Source organism: Colletotrichum jinshuiense, chromosome 1 (genome assembly GCF_051148585.1).
Source record: "Colletotrichum jinshuiense chromosome 1, complete sequence".
Classification (NCBI taxonomy): domain Eukaryota; kingdom Fungi; phylum Ascomycota; class Sordariomycetes; order Glomerellales; family Glomerellaceae; genus Colletotrichum; species Colletotrichum jinshuiense.
In genome coordinates, this window is record NC_139302.1 from 3,056,464 (window position 1) to 3,079,699 (window position 23,236).

Here is a 23,236-nt window from a genome sequence, read left to right on the forward strand (position 1 = left end):
TACTATAGGGGGAGACGAGGCCACATTACATCGACCACGTCTTCCCGCTACCATCTCATCTTGTTCTAATTGGTATCTTATTAATATATATAAATCTGGTTGAGAGACCTCTCGGTCTTGCGATGAGACTGCTTCTGCTGATGCGTCACGTCTCGTCGCCAGAATAGTGCAGGACTGAAACAAGTTCAGAAGAGGGGTATGTCACTGTCAGCATCGTCTGCCACGCTTCTTGATTAGACCATTATCCAAGATATCGAGGCCAGGAGATGCAAACAGAATGCGAGACCCTTCCCCTCTCCTCCCCCATGGAGAGGTCAGAAATGCGGGGGAAAGCCCATGTTCTCCGTCCGGGGGGGCCAACACTAGGGTGAGATGGTGATAGTGGCTAGCTATCAAGGCGCTGGGATTGGCCACACCACCCTCGCTCCAGACCGCAAATGACGCAACGAACAGGCCCGTCCTTCTGGGACCTGCAAAAGGAGTGTGCGACGCTTGCCGTGCGCGGGAGACGCGGGAAGTGGTGAGGGGAAACGGCTGTGCTGGGGTTGTTAATACTAGTGCAGACAATCCGAACCGACTTCCCTCGTCCCATCTTTATTTTAACTTCATGCCACCTGAATCACTTCATTTACGTCTCCGCGGGATGATCACGACTGGCAGCAGACAGTAACGGCAGGCCTTTCAAAGTTCTTGTTGACGTTGTACAGGAACTATGCATATAAACAACACTATAGAAACATGTCCAGGAGTGGACTATACGGTAGTCGCATCGCTCTAACCAGCTGGGGCATCTCGCCGCCGCTCAGTATCATCCTCTCTCTCAGTACGCTGTTCGCGCGGATATCTCTCATCTATGTCTATACCTCTCCCCGGGCTTGATTCACTCTCTGTCTCCAAACTCCAACCGCCATCTTTACAGCCACTTCGTTGAAGTGACTGTTTAGTCCTGCCAAGTGGGCTTGAAGGTCCAGCGCTCCTCGCTGCCCTGGGAGAAAGGAACTCCGAGCTCGAACAGCTTGACGATGACGTTGGAGAAGTCCTTGAAAAAGGCGTCGTTGTCATTGGCGTACTGCTCAACGTACTTCTTGAAGGTCTTGTCCTGGATCAGGGCATAGTCGGCGGGCAGCATCATCAGGGTCTTGGTGCTCTTGTCCTCGTACTGCAGGCTATCGTTAGCACGGTGTCCATTCGTCACGTTCGTCAATCAGCGAAGCTTACCTGGGCGGGCCCATCCCACTTCTTCCATTGCCACTTCTCGCCGAGGAGTAGCTTGTAGTAGTCGTTGGTCAGGACAGTGGGGGAGAAGGTCCAAGGACCGGTGAAACCGGAGCGGTCGGTATGGCAGCGGCCCAGAGCGTGGGCACCGGACAGGGCAACGATCTCCTGGTCGTTGAAGCCCATGCGGTAGAAGATGTCACGGAGGTGCTTCTCGCGCTTGGAGGCGTCGGGGAGACGGCCATCAGGGGTGCAGGCGGCGACCTCGCCGTCCTTGCGGCCAGGGCGGTAGGGGATGACGGGACCCTGCATCTCCTGAATAGCGGCAACACCACCAAGGATCCAGAGGTCAGAGTAGCTGATCCAGGGGAATTGCTCTGCGAAAGAGTTAGCGAGGTGCGTTCATTGACAGCAGAGCTGTTCTACTTACGCTTAACAGGCTCGAGGAAGTCACGGGCAGCCTTCAGGCCGGCGTTGGCACCGTGGTCGGCTTCGGGGGAGAAACGCATGGTAGCACCGTTGCTGCCACCAGTGCCGGTCTCCTTGTCGAAGGTGCCGGAGGCGTGCCAGGCCAGACGGACGAGGACGGGGCCATAGCTGCCGTCATCGTACTGGTCGTTCTCCTCGAGGCGGTCGGCGATGACCTTGTACACCTTCTCGTAGTCGGCCTTGGTAGGGTTGACAATCTTAGGGGTCGACCCGGCCGAGACGCCACCCTCCTTGGTGTAGAAGTAAGCACCGCCGGCAGCGGCCACGCCCAGACCAGACAGCCAGAGCCAGGTCGAGCTGCCGGACTTGGCGGGCTCTGAGGAGTAGAAGCGACGGCCCTGCTGGCGGAAAGCCTGGCGAGGGGCGCCGGCGAAAGCGGTTCTGGTGGAGGTTCTCAGCGCCGCGCGGGCGAATTGTCTAGTGGAAGCGGCCATCTGTTTGGTCATAGGTTGTTAGAAAAGGTGTTTTGTGGTGTGGTGTCGGGGAGAGGGAGAGGTGTTATCGGTGAAGGGCAAAGATAACAGCAGCTCAACAAGAAGTATGATGTATAAGCTGAGGTAGAGATGGCGGAGGGTAGTTACTAACCTTGCTGGAGCTTTCGTGATCTGGTTATGGAGTTTCAAGGAAATTCACAATCACAATGGCGATACTGAGGAAGAGAAGAAGCTTTGGGGAGGAGCGGGAAAGGGAGCGGCCAGCAAATAAATCTCGAATGTTCGTTGCCCCGGGGGCGTTTGAGAAATACCTTCGTACCCTGCCTGGCCTACACTAGAGTCAGTCCTTTGAGGGGGGGGTGGTTTGCGCTAGGGACCGAGGGAGGGGACCTGTGAAATGAGAAATTGGTGGCCTCTGAGTGGCCAGCAGCAGGAGCTCCCAGGCTGGACCGGGGGGTGGGGTGTCCCAGGTGCCACTTCTTTTTGTTCCGGGGGGCCTGCTTGCAAGGATCGTGGACGTGGACGGTTCGCGATGTGGGCTCCCGTTTACGTTTGCTGGCTTCACTGTGGAGCCCGTTCCATCTCGCGCTCGCCTGGTGACGGAGGGGCAGGTGTGCGCGGTTGCCATGTGTGTGAGCTTTGCTACGTTCCCACGTTCCGTATGCAATGGGGCTGGCGAGCGTACATAGCACGCTAGGGATTGATATCGACGTTCGAAACGTGCCGGTCCCCGGTGCCGCCGTATCTGTAAGAGATAAGGCCCAGGACGAGCCAATGTACCTTGCGCTACATGATAGGAGCCCGAGAGGGCTGCGAAAGCTGACACATGCCGTATGGCTTGCTCCCACTGCATGATTTATTTCGGCTCAGAAAAAAGTTGTTACCATAATGTAGGGTGTACCCTCGACTGAGCATCTCCGAGGGACGCGTTCCCCAAGTGAATGAGTCAATTTTAGAACACGACAAAGCTCGGTATTTAGGACTTGTCGTTGACGACACACTCTCTCCACGTTGCCAAATGACATTTGGGTGTTCCCAGTTGCTCGGCTAGTTTACCGATGTCTGGCCCCGCTGACCGCAGATACGTTGCCTTTCATCCAGCAGTATTTGTAATACATCTCCCGGGTCCCAGTTCTCCATCGTTGAGTCAGCCCCCAGAAGCCGATGTAGGATGGGGCCGGGGAGGAACAGACTATCGGGGAAACTGGCTGGAATCCCAATTTGTAACTTTTTGTACCGTTTTCGATGGTGAATGTGTTTACGCCAGAATGAAAAGTCAGACTCGGTACTAGCTGACTCGGCCTCGGCCGCCACCCGCCTCGCCAGAAGCCTCGGCCTTTGCTCTCGGGCCGTCGCACCTCAGAGTTAGTGTAGAAACCCTCGCCCTGGGCAATTGTGTCAATCCAGCCCGTCTACGCGTGGCCGTACCTTCCGCCATACACTCGGCTATTCGGGTCTTGCATCGGACCCTCAATGACGCCCAGAGGCATGCCGTTGTCGCCATCCACAGCTGCCTGCAATTGCACCTCCCCCCCCTCCCAACACACTCCATTTCCCGCCAGTTCGGATGCTCCCTCTCCTAGCTCATACCATGTGCAGACCAGGCAACGGCCGAACGGCACAATTATGAGAGCCTCTCGGAAACTTTCCTCCCCTCGTTCCGATTCGAAAGACAAGGCAACTGACTGTCTGCGGGTTCCCCTCCGAAGGAATCCTTGGAAGAAAAAGTAGGAAAAAATATGCATCTCATCGGATGAGACCTCAACCCTTAGCCTCGTGAGAATCCCAAACGGGCAAAAACTTCCTAGAAACTTTCACCCCCTAGCTATTGCTTTAGTAAGCAGCCATCATTATGGTTCGAGCCTCCGGCGTGTCTGTCTGTGTTGCTGCCCGTACTGTGCATATGTGGCTTGCTGACGTCTTACGCCTATCGCATGTGCACCAGAGGAAGAGTTTAAATACAACCTCACATTCGTCACACGTGCTTCTTCGCGTGCACTCGTTTACCATTACATTTTCTGGACCGTTTCCAATCCTAATGCTGCCAAGGCCGGCATCATCAATCCTTGCCCTTCCCCGCGGAGCCATTTCGGGAACCTCGGCGACTCCCGGGCTTCATCGACGGTGCTGCCCGTACCTGCGCCGCTCTTTCACAGGCAGCCGAGATTTACCATGATCACGTTACAAGAACCCAGTCACGATCTGCCATGATGTTATAACACTGCAACAGAACCCCCCTTTCTTTCCCCTTTTCATTTACAACTTGAATTCAACTATGCTTGTGCTATTATTTCATTGCGTCGATGATCGAATCGCAAATGTGAGAGCAGGAGTCCTATTGACTCGTGCTCGAAGCAACCCCCCCCTCTGGCCATGGTCTATCCGTGTGGACGACACGGTTTCCATCTAGACCATCTCATAATCACTGCATACAATACAATTTCCCCGAGGCTAGCCCACCCGCGCATATTCTGTCGTCAAACTGGGTCGTATAGTACAAGATAGTCGAGGAGTAGCTTCCAAAGCACTGCCGAGGTGCCGGGATCTCCTGAAGCAGGAGGAGAAACGCAACCAATAGATTGGGCATTTGCTTAGTTAAACAGCGCAGTTCCTTGGCCTTCGACGTCCGGTTCGCCCTGAAGCTCGTAGTACCTGAGGTACCTGGCCTCAGCTCGGTGTCTTGTTGCTTCATCCATCTCGGCTCCAGCAACTCCATTTTCTTTCCCGGCAGAATTGGCTTTGGTCAGCACAGAAATTGAACTTGGTCTGTCGAATCTTGTTAGCGCCATTTAAGCATTGCTAGATGGTGACTTACCCGTAAATCTCCCTGTCAATGGCCAAAAACTGCTTCATGGCGTCCTTGCCACCCCGCTGCTGTAGGTACGACAGGTAAATTTGATACAACTCCTTCTTTGTCGAAGCTGATAGTCGGCTCTTGGTACGAAGTTCGTCAAAGATCTGCTTCAAGCGATCGCTATGCTGATCCTCCACTTCCGTGCTCGTAGCCTGCTGCAACTCGAACTCGAACCACTTGTCCCAGAAGACACGGCTGTCGGCATACCATTGTACATTCTTGAGGAATACGCTGCGCGCTTCTTCGACTGAGCCCTTGACCTTCCACAGGAAGAAGGCCCATTCAGTGACCAGAGCCGCCTTGGTAAAAATATCCACTTGTGGAGAGTCAATCTGCGCCTTGAACACCTCAATAGCCGCATCCAGCCCGCTCTGGCGACGCTGGAGGTGGGCCCACGAGGTGATAGCCTCGATGCAATCGGGAAGCTTCATGAGAATGGCTGCGTGGATGTCCCTCGCAATGTCGATGCGTCCACAGCTCTCCTCGAAGTAGGCGAACTGCAGCCTTATGCCCGGTCGGCTAATGGGCACAAACATGGTGGAAGCCCGTTGGTAGATGATCCTAACCTCTTCCTCTTTGCCTTCCTGCGCAGACATCCATCGGGCGTACCGAAACCAGAACTCATCGTAAAAAGCGCATGTAACCAAGCATCGCTCATAGAGGAAGATGATACGTGTGACGTTTCCTTCAGACTCTTCAAAGTCGAGATATTTGCGCCAGTTGGCAAGCTGCGAGTTCTCGAGCTCTGTAACGTGGAAGTAAGGTCGCTTCATCTCAGATTCGTAAGTCCATCGCTTGTTGGTCTCGGCTTGAGTCTGAGTAAAGTATTCATAGTACATGGCGTCGATCTTGGTGCGAATGTCGCGCTCAACCTCTAGTTCTGTCCGCTGCACACCGGCAAACTGTGCACTCTCTGCCTCAACCTCGGCTCGGAATCTGTCCAATGTCTCCGCGGGGACCAACTCGCTGATTGGGCGGCTGTGGGACAGTTGGCGGAATCGCTCAAAGTACCGGGCATACTGGTGCATTGGGATATGAATGACGCGGGAAAGAATGGCGAAGATCTTGTCTTGGGCCTCCTGTCGCTCTTCATACTCGATGTACTTGTCCCAAAAGGGGTGGGCGAGAAAGTCTAGGCCGACACAGGTCGCGCCGCGTTCGAAAAGCCTGAAGCAGATGGTCAATACACGGCCAACGGCGGGGGGAGGGGAGTGATCAGGTTTATGGGGGAGGCGGGATATACAGGAAGGGGTATCAGGTGAAATCAACTGGCGAATCCAAGTCCAAAGCATTCCAATGAGAGCGGTATGGTGGAGATGCGACGTGAAGCGGGAGAACGGATCAGTCATCGTCAAGTGGAAATCAGCAGAGCCTGGTAACTACTAGCGTGAGATGGCATCCCAACAATGGGGCTGCTGTTGGCATTTCTCACCGACGGATACTTGAAAGACGGTGGAAGAAGTCCATGCATCGCTCGATCGAGGTCTTGAGCGGCCGGTAAGGCATGCTGTGGTGATGGTGATGTTAAGGGGAAGGAAAGCCGACCATCAAATACTTACTCCCTGACGAGGTGTGGGACGTGAGTGGTCTCCATTTTGAAGGAGCAATAGTCGGTCCACAAGTCGACAGAATTGGTGATGCTGGCGCATCCTCGCTCATAGACCTAAATGAATCGCGCCATCAGCCCAGCTCGGAAACAAGGGAGTGCAATGCGACGCGATGCGACACGACTCACCATCTCGGCTGACTCGGGTCCAGCGATGTTGAACTCGAGGTCGGCATACTTCTTCCAGTAGCCGAAAAGCAGAGGGAACTTGAGAAGAAAGCGGTCATAGGCATCGCGGAGAGTCGCAAGGGCCTGGGGGCTGGAGTTGCGGTTCAAGCCGCCTTCCAAACCTTCGCAGGCGCGAACCAGCTTCTCCCAGGTCTCGAAGTTATCGGGATCGGCATCCTGTCGGCGCGAAGAGGTTAACCATTGTACAATTGATAATAAAAAGCAAGTGCGACACTGTTGCAGTCACGTACCACGTCGGCTTGGAGCTTCTGGATCTCGGCGTGCTCCTCTTCGGAGCTCCCGAAGTTGTCGAAATCGGACATGGTGGGTGTAAATTGGATAAAACGAGTGGCGGAACGGGTTTACTGCTGAGGAAGGGGCTGGCAATGCGCAAGACCGTGATGAGCTGCGGCGGAGGGCAGAAACGGATTGCAGATGGCAGAATGAGGGCACTGCAAGTATCAAGGCTGTGGCCGTAGGAGTCGTTGATGGCCGGGTCAAGCTTCGTGGTCGCGAATGGAAGGGGGGGCTGGATTTTTTTATGAACGGGCACCGCACCTTGAGGTAAGGTACTTCGGGCTGCATGTAATGGGAAATGGGGCTGGGGCAGGTGCTGTTCTGCGAGAAAGGCACTGCGCAAGTGGAGGTACTCAAAGTCTATGTACCTTGACAGGCGAATCCCTGCTCCTGGTGCTTTATCAGTGACGCGCGGAAGCGAATGAGATCAGCCAAAGCTTGGAGACATCAGGTGGCCGGCAGTCAGCCTGCACGAGCACGAGGCAGCCGGTACAGCGGCCGTAGGTACCTTCTGTAGCCAGCTTTACAGTGTACGCTTTGTACATACTTGCAGCTAGACCCTGCTCTGCGGTGCTTGGAGGAGCTTTTCGTGCATCAGTTGCCCATGGAGGCAGCGAAGGGTTGGGTGGATCGTCCTAACCATATCAACCAACCTGCTATCTCTGCACCTGATGGGCATAGAGGTGTGGAGCTGCCTCCATCGTCTGGTCACTTCGCTCGCTCCACGTCAAGTCGTGATTTTTTTTGCCGGTATGTCTTAGGTAAGCAGACCGCCAAACGGTGGAGCCTATTTGACGTCCTATTCATGAAAAACCTTTCCGTTCTCTTTTTCTCTTCTTCACAATAAGGCTTATGATGATTACAAAACAATACATGATAGGAAGAGAATGACTGACCACCCAAGGTGGCAGCGTGATCTCAACTGATTTTCTGAAGCCTAGTCTGCGCAAGCATTGACACTGTCCTTTTACCCTCGCATGGGATTCCCCCAGCTTGGCCATCTTTCCGCGTCTCATCTTTATCATTTCCCCCTTTTTCATGTTTCCCCCGCACTCTCTGCTCGGAGACTACGTTCATGCCCATGATCAAGTCTGGAGCACTTTTAATCTAGCAGCTCTGCATTTACCCCTATTTGATCTGCAGCATCTGCGCAGTTCAAACAGCTGCCGATTATCTATCAGTTCGGTTAGCGGGCCAAGTATGGCTGTTTGATGTCTTGCGAGACTGGTGCTTCAGCACATTGTAAAATGCGATGAGTTGAACTGATATCTGTGAACATGCACTTTATTTTGCTATTGCTGCTGTTCATTGACCGAATCCGGTCTTTTGCTGTACCGGAGTCTAAAATGGGCAAGTTCAGAAAACGCTGCTGGAAAAATGGAGTGCGTCGTCAACCCGATGCCCCACGCCTGCTACGAGATGTCTACGGATACTGGGCGCGAAATCTGTAATTGTGCCACCATCAAACGTCCACTCAGTATGTCCACGTTCTTGGCCGTACAGGCGGGGCTGTGAGGGTAAATATCCCAAACATCTCTTCTTGGCCTGTCAATTCCAACATACGGAAACCGTACATCAGAAAGCGCCAGAAATACTGTAGGCGACCGTTGAAAGGATGCGCGCCAATAAGGTTGTCTTTCCCAAGAGCGAGATGTTTCGATAACCTTAACTTGGGCATCATCGCCAGATCGGAGAGGCTCGTTATAGTATTCCCATGAAATGGCACCGGGGAGCAATTGCCTGTAGACTACCCGATGCAATCTTTCCTTGAACACGCGGTAGCGTGTTGGGAATTCATGCGTGTCTTCGGTGTGCTTAAGCATTTTCTTGATGCCGGGAGATAATAGACACAAGTAGCTGTGCTCTTTGATGTGATAATGTGTACACTATATGCAACAAACCCGGCGGTTGAATCCAAGTAGGCCCAGTGACTCTGGGAGACTAGTATTTATGTTGACGGAGCCGAGACGCTTGATGTATGTGGCATCATCCGAACCACGTGCGCACTCTCATTCGTTGTTCGGCAGTATCTGCTGGTTCTGATGTGCAACGTGAAAGCTTATTCGTAGCCATATACTGGAATGTTTCCTCTGAACCCAATATTTAAGAGACATGAGGGAATAGCCGGGGTTGTATGATAAGATCTCTTGTTTTGTTTAGATGCTTGTTAGATGTTTGTTTTTCCGTAGTGTTTACTGTCCCGTCCCGTCTAGAGGGGGGTTCGTCGCATCTCTAGCTTTCTCACCCTCCGACTCTCAACAGGAGTTGGTAATGGTGCGATGCCGCCTGCCTCACTTGTATAGATATTGTTTCTCGCGTGTCTTATCACTGTCTCTATCCTGCAAATTGAGCCAGGAGAGTTTAGGTTGTTCAACTCATCCACTGGGCTCCACATTTTTGTCAAATGCATCCTGAGTTCCCAGAGGGTCTGCAGGGCAGCAAGGTACGTACTCCCCTGTTCACCTTCTAGAGGTCCTTGTAGGCATGTGCCAGTCAGCTCCTTGCTCTGCCACCCGGGATTTTACACTATTTTGTTAACCGCGTGCCTGCCCTGGGTTACAAGTTGGTCTGTGAGGCTGAAACGAAGGAGGAGCTGCCAGGCCGGTCGGAGCTAAGGCGGTAAGATACAGCGACCCAGCCTCTAAAGCCCCTTGTACCCCCGGCGGGACGGACGTCATTGTCGGGCTCCGCATTGGCATCCCAAATCCCGCTACAGTCAGCCACGACATCCTCCATCCCAAACCTTTTGATGACCGCAAGCCATTGTGCCTGCATTCACCTCTCGACAACGACGACGACGACAGCTCCCTACGAACTGCTCCCCTCCGAAGTCATCCCAGAGCCCTTATCACCTGCTGCCAACGACGGCACCCCTCGATGAACGCAGGCCAGCACTCTCGTTCAAGCATGCTTCGCAACATCTGCGCTTCCCCAAACCCTTCAGCAACACCTCACAACCACCATGGATTACTCCAGCAGCTCCGGATCGTGGCCTGCCCAAGTGCCGGCACCGGAGAAGTCTAGTCAAATCTATATTCGAGATTACCCGCATCGCTCCATAGCAATTGTCTCTTCGTCTCACGCCCTCATATTCCGATACAGCTCCGCCAGTATCGGCGCAACCGCCAACGGCTCCCTTACATCCCTCGCATCCACTCGGTCGCGACCCAACGGCGATGGTGCTGCCTCAAAATGCATGGTCGAATTTACTCAGATCACTAAAAAGACACTGGCTGACTACCGACCTCTAACCCCGCGACCGATCTTTGGAACATTGGGTCTTATATCCGTCGAGGGCGACGTCTTCCTCTCTGTCGTAACACATGCCACAAGAGTTGCCACACTTAGACCGGGGGAGACTGTGGAGCGGATTGCGAGCGTCGCCTTCTTCTGCCTCAACAGCAGCGAATGGGACGATGTTGTTTCTCTAGACCCTGTAGACTCCGAGCTGTCGGACGCCAATTCCGTCTATGGCCAGAATCTCAGGGGGCGGGAGGTCACGGTGGAACATCCATGTACAGACCTGCGCAAGCTTCTGGCAAATGGCACTTTCTACTACAGCACTGATTTCGATCTAACGAACAGATTGCAAGACAGGTAAGGAGGAGGTCTCCTCGGGTGCGTACAGTTGGCTGACTGTTTCAGGACGGTGAACTCTTATGCATTTGACATCGATAATTTCGACGACTCTTTCTTGTGGAACTCGTTCATGATTAGCCCATTGGTTCAGTTTAGATCCCGACTGCTCCCTCAAGAGCGCGAGGCTTTAGACTCATCCAGGTTTCTGACTTCTGCTATTCGTGGCTTTTGTCGTACTATGGCGATTCCGCAATCAAGCGCTCCTTTGAAGACTCGGTCAACTGGGCTGCCTTCATACCTGACTGTCATATCGCGGCTATCTTGTCGTAGAGCAGGAACTCGGTTTAACTCACGAGGCATCGATGACGACGGCAATGTGGCCAACTTCGTTGAGACGGAAACCATCTACTGGAGTCCCGGCGGCACTCTCTTTTCCTATGCTCAAGTCAGAGGCTCCGTTCCACTGTTCTGGGAGCAGACGGCGGAACTCATCCCCGGCAAGCAGAATATCACCATCATCAGATCGCCCGAGGGGGCACAGCCAGCCTTTAACAAGCATTTTGCTGATTTGGAGCAGGCTTACGGTGCCGTGCATGTGGTCAATTTGTTGAGTGAGGGTAAGCCCGGCGAGGCACAGCTCAGTCAGTTATACCATCTTGGAGTTGAGCATTGCCCCTTGAGCCAAGTTGGAGAAGACGAATCGCAAGACCACGCGCTATTGAGAGAAACCCACTATGACTTCCACGCGGAGACGAAAGGTCCAGGGGGTTACGAAGCAGCGCGCCAGATCCGCAGATACATTGAGAACTCGACAGATGGATTTGCGTACTATTTGGCCGAGGAGACGGAGGATGGTGTCGCCGATACCAACGACAATCAGGGCCCAAGCCGGATGGTAGTCGTTCTTCAGCAAGAAGGCGTCTTCCGGACGAACTGTCTTGATTGTTTGGATAGGACGAATCTGATTCAAACCCTCATTTCCCAGATGGCTACAGAAGCCTTCCTGAGCCACCGAGGCGAATACGCTACTTCAGACTTCTGGATGAGACACTCCACCCTTTGGGCTGACAACGGCGACGCTCTTTCCAAGATTTATGCTGGTACTGGTGCACTCAAGTCCTCTTTCACACGTACCGGCAAGATGTCCTTGGCCGGCGCTGTGGCAGACATGCGCAAATCGGTGCAGCGACTCTACCACAACAATTTCACGGACTCGGCAAGGCAAACAACGATTGATCGGCTTCTTGGACGTCTCGTCAACCAAACTCCTGTTCTTCTATTCGATCCCATAAGTGACTATGTTTCCGCCGAACTTACCAAGAGAAACGCCGAATTCTCGTCCGTCCAGGACATCGCCATGTAAGTACCCCGTCCATGATGTCAGTTTCTACGTACTCATACTCCTAGGTTGGTTGGTACATTCAATCTGAATGGTCGCACCGAGGGCATTGACAGTGACCTTGCGTTGTGGCTATGCCCAGAGGAGCTTGGCAATGTGCAGCCTGATATTGTCGCCGTGGGATTTCAAGAGATCGTCGAATTGAGCCCGCAGCAGATAATGAACAGCGATCCCTCAAGGAAACAAATGTGGGAGGCCGCAGTGAGAAGGTGCCTCAATCAACGTGCTCAGGTACAAGGTGGTGAGAGATATGTCTTACTCCGAAGTGGACAGCTTGTTGGTGCGGCATTGTGCATCTTTGTCAAGGCGTCGGCCCTCGGCAACATTAAGAACGTTGAAGGAAGCGTCAAAAAGACTGGCTTGTCGGGGATGGCGGGCAACAAAGGCGCGGTTGCCATCCGATTTGACTACGCGAATACCCACATTTGCTTTGTAACAGCCCATTTGGCTGCTGGATTTTCAAATTACGACGAGAGGAACAGGGACTATGCGACAATCCATCATGGTCTGCGTTTCCAGCGGAATCGTGGTATCGACGATCATGGTATGTACAGGAGTGAACCTCTTGGACTTGACTCTTGCACAACTGCAGTATCAAAGCTAACCTCGGAACAGATGCTGTTGTATGGCTGGGAGACTTCAACTACCGAATCGGTCTCGATTCCGAGGCCGCTCGCGGGTTGATTAAGAAGCGAGACCTGGAGACGCTGTATGAGAATGACCAGGTATAAGCGTGTTTCCCCTCAAGGCGACAACCACGCTAACAGTACCCTCTCTCTAGTTGAATCTCCAGATGATTGCAGGCCTTGCGTTTCCATTCTATTCAGAAGCCCGGATCAATTTCCTACCCACATACAAATTTGATCTTGGGACGGACGAATACGACACATCGTATGTTGCACAAGCTGGTACGGGCTACTGTATAGAGGCTGACTTGAAATAGTGAGAAAGCACGAATCCCAGCCTGGACCGACCGTATTCTGCGTAAAGGTGGAAACTTGCGCCAGCTGGCTTACAACTCAGCTCCACTGAAGTTCTCGGATCATCGACCAGTTTATGCCGTATTCCAGTGCAGCGTAAACATCATTGATGAGGCTTTCCGAGACCGAATCAGCAAAGAGCTTTACCAACGACGGAAAGCAGAAGTTGGAGACTCAACTGCAAATCTGGATTCGGAGGAAACCGACGATGAAGATTTGATTGGATACGAAGCCATTGAGCCAGGATTGCCTCCTGCAAGCTCTGACCGTCAAAAGTGGTGGCTAGAGAACAAGCAGCAGGCGAGAGTTGACATCAAACAGCCAAAGGCTCCCGATGGACACAGTACGGTCCTCAACCCCAATAGGCCACCGAACCCATTCACGCCAACAGGGGAGCCGGACTGGGTAAACGTGCCGAGGTCAAGATTGTCATCATTCTCTAGCGTGTCCACGTCACCATACGAGCATGTCTACGCTCCAAGTGATCTCTCATCGTCAGCCACCAACAGACCAACTAGGAGGCTGCCACCACCATATGATCCGTCAGCCTTACCATCGAAGGTCGGCGCGCTGAACATCAAAGATGATAAGTCACAACGAGGGGAGACACCGCCGCCGCCACCGCCGCCTAGGAGGCAGACGGGGGCCAATGCATCAATGCAACAACCTCCGCTAATCCCGTCAAACAAATCGCAGACTCCCACACCGCCTCCTCCACGACCATCCTCTGCGATATCTCAAATTTCGCAGTTGTCACAACAATCCAAGTCGAAACCAGCGCCGCCTGTTGCAAAGAAGCCGGCACATCTGGCTACGGCGCCCGCTGCAACATCGCCGGCGTTAGTCGGCAACGGATTCGGCCAGTACAAGGATGACCCAACAGAAAGACCGCCGCTGCCGGTCAGAGCCTCGACGGGCTTCAACAACCCGACTTCGGGCACGGGTGGCGGCTTTCCTAGGAAGCCGGTTCCTACACCGGTTAAGCCGCTGAAGCGGGCGGGAACGTTGAACATGGAGGTTGGAAGACAGTCCCCGATGGCCGGGGCGGTCGCTTTGCCGGGAATGAGAGCTGGTGAGGCACGTCCTAAACCACAAATCCCGGCCAAGATGCAGAAGAATGCACCAGTAGACTTGCTAGACTCATTTGGTGATGACGGACCCAGTGACATGGGAAGCTGGGAGACGCTGGTTCCTACTACGCAGAAATGACGGGTTAATGTCTAAGATGTTTGGGATGGACATCATACACCAGCGGGCGGGTGTTGTTTACACAATAGACAAATAAGGGATTGTAAAGGTTGGCCGGAAAAGAAAGGATAATGGCTGCTTTGGACGAGTTTACTGATGCCACAGCACCACGGGATTGGTTGTAGGTGATAAAGAATACAAAACAACCGCCACACAGCCTGGCTCGGTTTCACACAATATCTCCCTTTCCGTGTTCTAGGGACAAACTGGCGCATTCTATTGCTAAGCAGGTATGGTATTGATGTTGGCGGAGGCCCAATGTTTACCTCGCCAGAGCGTCAAATCTCGAGCCGACCCAGACCCCGATGTGGGTGAGCTGGGGGACCACGCCAACCGTAGACACCCACGCGACGTCATTTCAAAGTAACACTCACTTGGCCACAAACGGGTTTCAACGAGCTGGATTGACCGTGAGTTCGACATCGTAGAGGGGAGGCGATTTCTTCCTCCCTTATCATCACTCGCCTCCCTCCCTCTCATGGGCCGTTGGACACAGGATATCTATCTCGTATCAACACCACTACACCTCATCCTCCCATTTCCACCCCCCTCTTTTCCTTTATAGGTCATTGACATCTGACAGCGGCACGACCAAGCGCGACCGCCCTAGTCCAAGTCTAGGTCACGCCTCAAACGCCACACTGTACGAGGGGGTGTTCAGGCCTGGCTGAATCACTCATAGCACGCGCCGCGCCGCCCGCACCACTTTCTGTGTCCCTCTTCACCCGCGAAAGCCGCTTGCGGAACCCACTCAAACATGGTACCCAGGACCCCAGTTGGGTCAAATCAAAGGGCTGCTGCTTCCTGCTCCCAACACCACCTCTCTGCACTAGTGCAGCACGCCGGCAGTGGTCAACTGGACTGGGCCTGCCGATCGCGGGGCAGGCGAACCCCGAACCAGACAACGTCCCAAAGGATCAGGAGCAAAAGCAGTAGTAGCAAAGCGCCCTTCTCAAACACTTGTCTGGTCTCCTTTTGTTCAAAACCTCGACTCCGTACGAGCGGCGCGCAAGCCGGCCTGCTTCACCTTCCGGATCGCCCTCGTCCCGTCCCATCCTCCTTTTTTGTTTGTGATTTTTTGCTTTGCCTCTCGTTCCTCTAAACAAACCTTCAAACATCCCAAATTCGCAATCCTGTGCACTACTGCAGTTACGTACTCTAGTCACCTGCCGATCTCCCTTCCCTCCCCCCCTCTGGGATAGCTCAGCCCTTAGCTCGTAGGGCCGAACGACGGACGGACAGCCGGTCGTTGTCGAACGAAAGTCACCACCCCACCGCTACTTACCATCATCGCTCGTGTTGTTTTGTTTCCTTTTGAGACCTGCAGCAACCACCAAGCATCGACCATACCGCTTCAACTCCTATCGCCCCCACCTTACCACCTACCAGTCACAAGCCAACGTTGCCGTTGGTTTCCTTCTTCTTTTCTGGGCCTTGCCTGCTACTTTTCTTATTCCTTCTGGTTGGCTCACCAATCTTTTGTTTCATACGCCCAGAGGCGTTTTCGCTAGGGCCTCCCGCCATTTCCCTAAGACCGGATGACAAGAAAGAGCTTGACTCGTTCATCCATCCTACTGCATCATTTTGCTACCCTGGATCCAAAGCTTCGTCCACTTTGTTCCCTTAACCCACCATCAAACTGTGTCGTCTGCCCCATGCCAACTGCGTCCCCCCCCAACTAGGCTTTAGAATCCGGGGTTGGCGCCGACTAAACGAAGCCCAACCAAAGGAGCACATGAACGGTGTTAGAGACGATCTACCAAACAGTGGCAGACGCTCATAACATTCATCGGTCCCGTGCCACATATACAGAGCCCGCATATCGCTAAAATATACCCTCTTATCTTCTACTCTTCTTTTCTTCTTCCCCCCCCCATTGTTTACACTTTTGCGTGTCTTTGACGAAACCACCAAGCGGACGGATCCTGGCGACGCCCGTCCTCCACAGCAATACCTAATTCCTGCTTTGCCCAGAGAGTGCAGACCTTCTCGAAGCCAACCAAACCTTCTGCTTTCGGTCTTGGCTCTGAAGTATCATTCTCATTCCAATACTGCTAGCAACGCGAGACGTCCCAATCACCGCTTGCCGAGGACATCTCTGGAAGCCCCATCCATCGCACAGCACCTGATAGCATCGTACCGTACAAACAATTGCGAACAGCATATTCTCATAATCCCCTAAACTTGTCACCAACCGAAACAAATCCTTCAAAATGTCCCTCCACGACCCGTCCATCACCAAACAGCAGCGAATCCAAATCTGGCGCGAGGAGGTCGCAGCCTCAGCGTCCCTCTGCACCTGCCCCCCCTCTTCCCCGGCAGCGTCCGCCTCGTCGACGAACATCTCCCTCTCCGCCGCTTCGTCCTCCGCCTCCTCTTCCGCCTCGTCGCCGGGCGCAGGCGATGCCTTCACCTTCCCGAGAACTGATGTCATTCCGTCGCTACCATCACACTGCCCTACATGCTCCCGCCTAGGTGCCCCGCCAGCAATGGGTCAGGAACCCTCCGCCGCCTACCTCGATCAGACGCAAACTCTTCCCAGCGGGCACATCCCGGCGGGCAACTTCCGCGCGAAGCACGGGAATCGCGCAATCTTCCGTGGCATGCGCAACTTGGTCCGCAAACTTAGCGGGAGCAGGACCGGACTTATGCCGCCCCGTGGCGCGGAGGAGGCTACCAACATGTACCGCCGCGCAACCCACGCAACGATCCCCAACGCCGCCGCCACTCAGGATGCGGATGCGGATCTGGATTATGCCGTCGATGGGGCCGACTCGGAAGGGCGGGGCCATGTACCGAAACTGATTGCTGAGAAGCAAGCCAGACTCAGGAGGGCCGAGAGACTGCTTTCCAGGACACACGAGAGCCGTTGAGTATTGTACATACGTGAGGGGGCAGTCCAGGCTCGGGGAGCAGGGTTGTGTTCAGGGCGCTTGTCGAGGGTGAAATATGGAATGGTGGGTGCCAGGCGTTTTGAAATGTGTCGTTCACATAATTATATATCTGCTGTACATGGTCGTAATCGGGAAATACCAATTTGTTCATTTATCAATCATCATCCTGCTGATCCCTGAGACGGGATACATTTGAGCCATATTCGGATTACGTGTCAAATGTGCAAGGCTACATTGGCTGGGTATCGGGCCCCGTGGGCAGAATTGTTGATGAACGTTTGTTATTTTCTTTTTTGTCTTGTAGACTGAATAGACAGGGGCATTGGGGGGGAAACTTTCTCTCTCTCCGTGAGAAGACGCGCGACAACTGAAGGACCACTATGAGGAAAACCGAAAAGAGAACACGAGACAGCCGTAAACCATCCAGCACAGGGGTAAAAGCAGGATTCGAGGAGAACAAAAGGAGAAAGACTCTGGGCATGGACAAATATGAAGAAGGGGAAGGTTGGTAGTTAGCTGCCAAGTAGAGCCCTCAAAATACCTCCCGGTCCGAGACGAAACTGTTCCAGACCTGGATGGACATCCAAGGGACCAAAAGAGGACCATGCCACGCATTATTCCGTTCTCCGCGCCCAAATCCCCAAAGGCCTCCCCTTTCGCCAAGAGACCCAACGCGAGTCACAGATATCATGAGCCACCAATGTGGCGGCCAGATCCAGCCATCAGCAGGTCCGCATGTAGCGCATACCGACGGCCGAATAGACGAGCCATCTCAGTCTTATCGCAAACCGAGATGGAGTGGTATCAGGGTAAGACAGGAATTTAAGAGGCAGCAGGGGTCTCCTCGGCGGCCTTGGGCTCCTCGGCCTTGGGCTCCTCCTTCTTCTCCTCGGCGGCATCGGCGGTGCCCGAGGCAGCACCCTCGGCGTCACCGCTGTCGGAAGAGGTCCAGAGAGTGAGGTTGTCACGCAGGAGCTGCATGATGAGGGTGCTGTCGCGGTAGGACTCCTCGGAGAGAGAGTCAAGCTCGGCAATGGCATCATCGAAGGCCTGCTTGGCGAGGTGGCAAGCACGGTCGGGCGAGTTCAGGATCTCGTAGTAGAAGACGGAGAAGTTGAGGGCCAGGCCGAGACGGATGGGGTGAGTGGGGGTCAGCTCAGTCTGAGCGACATCGGTAGCACTCTATTAAAAGACCATGGCGTCAGCTTTGGTTTTGAAGGCGGTGACACTAAACACAGGGGGGGGGGGGGGGGGGGGGGTTCTCCTTACCTTGTAGGCCTCGTGGGCAGCAGTGGCAGCACCCTTGCGCTTCTCGCCGGAGGCGAACTCGGCAAGGTAGCGGTGGTAGTCACCCTTCCTGGATTACGGGACGCAGCGGTTAGTTCCGGATATATGGCAAACATGGGACACGCAACGTACATCTTGTGGTAGAAGACCTTGGACTCGCCGGTCTGGGCGTTGGGAATGAGGCTGTCGTCGAGGACGTCGAGGACATCCTGGCAGACCTGCTCGAGCTCGAGCTCAATCTTGGTGCGGTACTCGCGGATGGTGCCGACGTGCTTGTCGGAGCCCTTGCTCTCCTCCTTCTGCTCAATGGAGGAGATGATGCGCCACGAGGCACGGCGGGTACCGACGACGTTCTTGTAGGCAACGCTGAGGAGGTTGCGCTCGTCGACGCTCAGCTCACCGCCCAGCTTGGCGACCTCCTTCATGTAGCCAACCATCTCATCGTAGCGCTCGGCCTGCTCGCAGAGGCGAGCCAGGAAGGTCTTGCTGTAAGGAGATAATCAGTAAAACGTTGCGCGCAAGACCCTTGGCCAAGGGTGGTCTAGTTGATGGGTGGAGGTCCATCGACGAGGAGGCGGCTCGGCACAAACCTTTCACGCTAGAAGAGGGGCAGAAGTCAGCATACTTTCTTTCCCAGGGGATAGCAGTCATGAGTGATTTGAGGAGAGGGGGGGGAGTAGCAGGAGAGCGGCACATCGGCCTTGGCCACCTCAAGTGAAGCAAAAAAATCGAGGCGAGCGGTATAGGCGGAGGACTGCCGGTCGCATCATCATCGCCATCGTTGCCGTAGCACAGGTAGGCAACGAGGGGCGACAGAGGGGTTTTGGAGTGGTGTTGGGCGCCGTGGGGAAAATGGTACTTACATCGCCAGACATATTGAGCTCGGGGATTGAGGTGATGTGACTAGGTAGAGGTAATAGAGATCACAGAAGGTGTGAATGGATGTTTGGTAGGCGTGCGTCGGGGGGTGGTGAGAAGTTGACGCGGCTTTGTTTTGTTGATGAAGAGAGAAAAAGATGTGCGGTGGGAGAAGGAGGGAGCAAGAGGGTGTGTTTACGTGTGACGAATATTTTGGGAGGGGGAATCTCAAAGGGAAGTTGCGAGGCCAGTGAAGATTTAATCGGGTTGGCCCAAGTTGCTCCTTCCTCCTGCTGATTTCTCAGGTTGGGGTCACTGGTCGCTACTTCCTCCCCTACCACTTTACCCTTTACCTTATTACCTCGCCGTAACGTGCTTGCCCTGTGCCTGCTGGCTGCACCTGCCGCCGCAACCCCACTACGTGGTTCCCCTCCCCCCCCCTTCCCCTTCACTAACTACTGCTTGTGCTGGGCAATGGGCCCTGGATTGGACTGGACTTGACTGGAGTGAAGTGGTCAGGCTCTCGGGGGCTCGGGGACAGTTGTGCAGGTTCCAATTTGGTGGGAGGGGAAGAGAACTGGGGCGCCGGGCTGGGCTAGGCACACCTGTACCTTGCGCCTAACGTTACTAGAACGGTACGGCCAGTGAATGAGGCAAGGGAGGCGGGGGGAAGGGGGCCGGGGGTTTTAGTCCTCTCACTGCTTTTCTGTTCACATCACTATGCTCTTCACTGGGCGAAAGCTCCTTGCTCTGGTAAGATAGCAGGGCACCCGGGCAGACTGGGACTGGATGGAGACACCAGGGCCAATTTGCGTTAGCATTTCGGCAAGGTCCCTTTGGTGGACAATAGCCTTGAGATTAGCTTGTTGAGCATCAAATGTAAGATTCCGTGTCAAGAGCGACCTTGGGAGGCAATGTATCGCCCTTGTAGACAAGTGCTAGTCAGCCAGCAGAAAGAGCTGTCGATGTACAGAGGGGGTACTTCAACGACGATGAAAAAGAAAAGGAAGGGGAAAAAAAACACCCCCCTAAAAACCACATGCTGCTTCCCTTATTTCCCAAGTACCTCGCTGATGGTGCCTTCAAAGTCAAAGCCAATGAGTCCATTCTCCCCGGACCAGTGCCCATACGCCAATTACCGCTCGCAAGGACTGGTTGCCCATTTGAGCTCTTGTCACGAGGCCACCGGGTCTCGAGATTACATATACAGAGCCCAGGAGATTAAAGAAAAGAAATGGGCTGTCGAATCCGAGCCTGTGAGGGAGGGGGGTCATTCAGATAACTCAGGTGAAGGTCATTTGCCTGGTTTGTTGAATGTGTACTCAAGCGTGTAGGTGGACAGCCAGCTCAGCACAACACAGCACAGCACAGCATAGCTAGCACAGCACAGCAACATGCAAACCCTGGCTGCTGACTGGCTGACTGGACGTTCAGACACTAGACCTACCCTCCCATGCAGCTCCCCCGCTCTTGCTTTGAGACACGCCCACCATGTACGTATCTTTCAGCTTCAGCAGAGCTGCCTTTTTTTCCTGTCTCGTGATTCCTTCTCTGGTGATTCTCTCTTGTTCCAAGCACATCTACGCGTGATAGAGCCTGCTGGCCTCATACTGACCACACACCCTACAGTCAGCTTATCAGGAAAAATCCCGCCCCTCACCTCACCTCCCATCATGTCACATTCACTTCACCTGCTTTGCCCTGCCCAACACATCGATGGCGTAACCTTTAACGATACAAATCGACATTAAACAGACACCCGAACATATTGGGCAACTGATTGGGTTTGCTGACGTACAATCCATTGAACCTAATGGGTCCCAGGACTTCTTGTAGGTAATACGTCTGGATTCCCATTCAAACTGTGTAGCCTATCGAAGCAGGCCCCGGAATTCCAGACTGCGTCGGCTCATCTCGCACCAAATCTCGGGGGATGAGCATCTGCTCCATCACTCAAATGCCATCCCATATTGTCTCGGATCATCATCTCTTCCCTGGCTATGTCAACCTACACCCACAGCTGGCTCGTGAATCACCCTTGACTTCACTTCCTACCTTTGGCTCCATCGTTGTCGTCCACCTATTGACCGAGATGCACCGCACAACTTGGTCGGGACCATACGAGATTGCTTGCCAGACGAAGTTAAAAGGGAAGCGAACGTTATTATGAGCGCCAACCGACCCTAGACGACAATCCACCGGATTACCCTGGGAGGCGGGAAAAGACAAGGCCAGCGGAAATTCCATAGCAATCTGCCTCATCTTCCATTGCTGTTCACACGCGAGTTGCCCTTCGTCACCAACTGCTAGCCGTGCCCATGCTACCTGCGTATCTTGTAGAGCCGAGCGCCTTACTGCCGCCAGGAGCAGCAGCCACTCGGCCGACTAAGCCATGATGCCAGCCGACTTGCCGTCCAACCACGACGGCCCTCGCAACCTCTCAAACGGTTACCTTGCCCTGTGTTGGTCCTTGCTGCATCTCGTGCTGCTTGCACGCATGCTTGTCCAGAGGGTCATGCACGAAACCGCCTTGCCCACCCGGCTGCGCCCAATCTACAAAAATATCCGTTCGTTCATCATCAATCTGTTGTCGTCCCTCTACCTTATCCCCAAAGAAACCGGTTTCAACCCAAGGGATGATCCCCGTTCGATCAGCGCACTATCCGCCATCCCCGTCCTCCCCTCACTGAGAGTCCCAGCGAGTGAAACGTCGAAGGCTCGAATGCCATCATATGGTCATCCTTCTTTGCACATCAACCGAACCAAAACCAGCAGCAAGACCCAGCATGCAAATTTCCCCATGTCCAGTTCAGATCAGAAACTCTTTTGATCTCTCACACTTGACCTCTGATATCTAGTTTTTTCCCGGCACCCCTCTCCCTCCCCAGTTAGGCCATTCTCACCCTCCAACTCGTTGCCATCACACAGACATCGGTGACTCACATCCAGCACAGCCCATGGGGGGATCCCCCTCCATGCATTCGGGTCGAACAAGCGATTCGTATGCAACAGGCCCATGGTTGCCGCCTTATCGCGTGGCATCCTCTGGGCGGTTGCAGCACTCACAGTTCAAAACATCTTCTGCGATCCCGAGCACGCATTCTTGATGGACCAGCCCATGCGTTGGCAGTACCCCGTCCCCCTTTACGAGCCTCGCCCTGCTCTACCCCTCATCTTCCACCCCGGCATCCTATCTCCAAGTGGCATGAGACCTTGAACCCGGAGACGCGGGCGAAAAAAATTCATGCGGACAACAAGCCTACCCAGTCCACGTTGGGTCGGCGCGAACAGTAGAAGGGGGCCGATAGCCGCGAGGAATTCAAGCGAGCTTGGGATGTTACGGGCCATACCCACCCGGGCTGTACCCGGCGTCCGCATATTGCATGCTTGCGTGGAGTCCAACTCAGCGTAGAACCAGTGGAGCGGGAAGACTGACAGAAGATCACACGGGTGGAGAGGGGGGAGGAAAAAAGCCTGGTGGTAATTTTCTTCCCCCTCGTGAGAGAGGCAAACAAAACCCCTTGGTCAGCAGCCTCGTTTTCCCGTGAGGACTAGGCCTAGCTTACCATCATTGATCCATCTAGACCGGTCTCCCCCCCAAAGACCTTGTCTTCCGATGACTGCCTCGAGTTTCCCGCGTGGCAAATTTACTCACTGAGTAACTAACCCACCCGTTGGGTGGCAGGCGTGGCCGAGGAGGCCTCGTGTGTTCGTTGCCGATTCGTACTTCGGCCAGAGCGCCGAGAATTGGACCGCCTTGGTTGGCGTGTGCAGCGACTCAAGCCAGACGTGGTTAAACACCATTAGGAATTCTGTTTTGCCATGCAGTCTCAAGCTACGAATGGTTTTATCTAAAACAAAACGCCGGCTACCCGTTGAACTAAACGCCTCATCACCTTTGCTTTTCGTTGGCCTTCCGAATACACAA

At 54.0% G+C, this 23,236-nt stretch overlaps 5 protein-coding genes across 5 annotated transcripts; 2 read left to right on the forward strand and 3 right to left on the reverse strand.

Annotated features, from left to right (window-relative positions):
• Positions 1-940: 940 nt before the first annotated feature.
• Positions 941-2,138, reverse strand: EsH8_I_000770 (heme peroxidase; the record flags this gene model as incomplete). Its single annotated transcript, XM_083268183.1, has 3 exons — positions 941-1,159; positions 1,219-1,592; positions 1,646-2,138. The coding sequence occupies 3 exons, from the start codon at positions 2,136-2,138 to the stop codon at positions 941-943; spliced, it is 1,086 nt and encodes a 361-aa protein (XP_083118621.1).
• A 2,591-nt stretch (positions 2,139-4,729) lies between these two features.
• EsH8_I_000771 (uncharacterized protein) lies at positions 4,730-7,089 on the reverse strand (the record flags this gene model as incomplete). Its single annotated transcript, XM_083268184.1, has 5 exons — positions 4,730-4,904; positions 4,954-6,159; positions 6,552-6,655; positions 6,728-6,943; positions 7,018-7,089. 5 exons carry the CDS (start codon positions 7,087-7,089, stop codon positions 4,730-4,732), a joined length of 1,773 nt encoding a protein of 590 aa, XP_083118622.1.
• A 2,936-nt stretch (positions 7,090-10,025) lies between these two features.
• Positions 10,026-14,230, forward strand: EsH8_I_000772 (SacI homology domain-containing protein; the record flags this gene model as incomplete). The annotated part of the gene is made up of 6 exons (XM_083268185.1): positions 10,026-10,660; positions 10,709-12,001; positions 12,050-12,585; positions 12,657-12,766; positions 12,823-12,932; positions 12,985-14,230. The coding sequence occupies 6 exons, from the start codon at positions 10,026-10,028 to the stop codon at positions 14,228-14,230; spliced, it is 3,930 nt and encodes a 1,309-aa protein (XP_083118623.1).
• Positions 14,231-16,482: 2,252 nt separating this feature from the next.
• Positions 16,483-17,142, forward strand: EsH8_I_000773 (uncharacterized protein; the record flags this gene model as incomplete). The annotated part of the gene is made up of 1 exon (XM_083268186.1): positions 16,483-17,142. One exon carries the CDS (start codon positions 16,483-16,485, stop codon positions 17,140-17,142), a length of 660 nt encoding a protein of 219 aa, XP_083118624.1.
• An 843-nt stretch (positions 17,143-17,985) lies between these two features.
• On the reverse strand, positions 17,986-19,325 carry EsH8_I_000774 (14-3-3 domain-containing protein; the record flags this gene model as incomplete). Its single annotated transcript, XM_083268187.1, has 5 exons — positions 17,986-18,345; positions 18,433-18,520; positions 18,583-18,936; positions 19,041-19,048; positions 19,314-19,325. 5 exons carry the CDS (start codon positions 19,323-19,325, stop codon positions 17,986-17,988), a joined length of 822 nt encoding a protein of 273 aa, XP_083118625.1.
• Between the last annotated feature and the right edge of the window lie 3,911 nt (positions 19,326-23,236).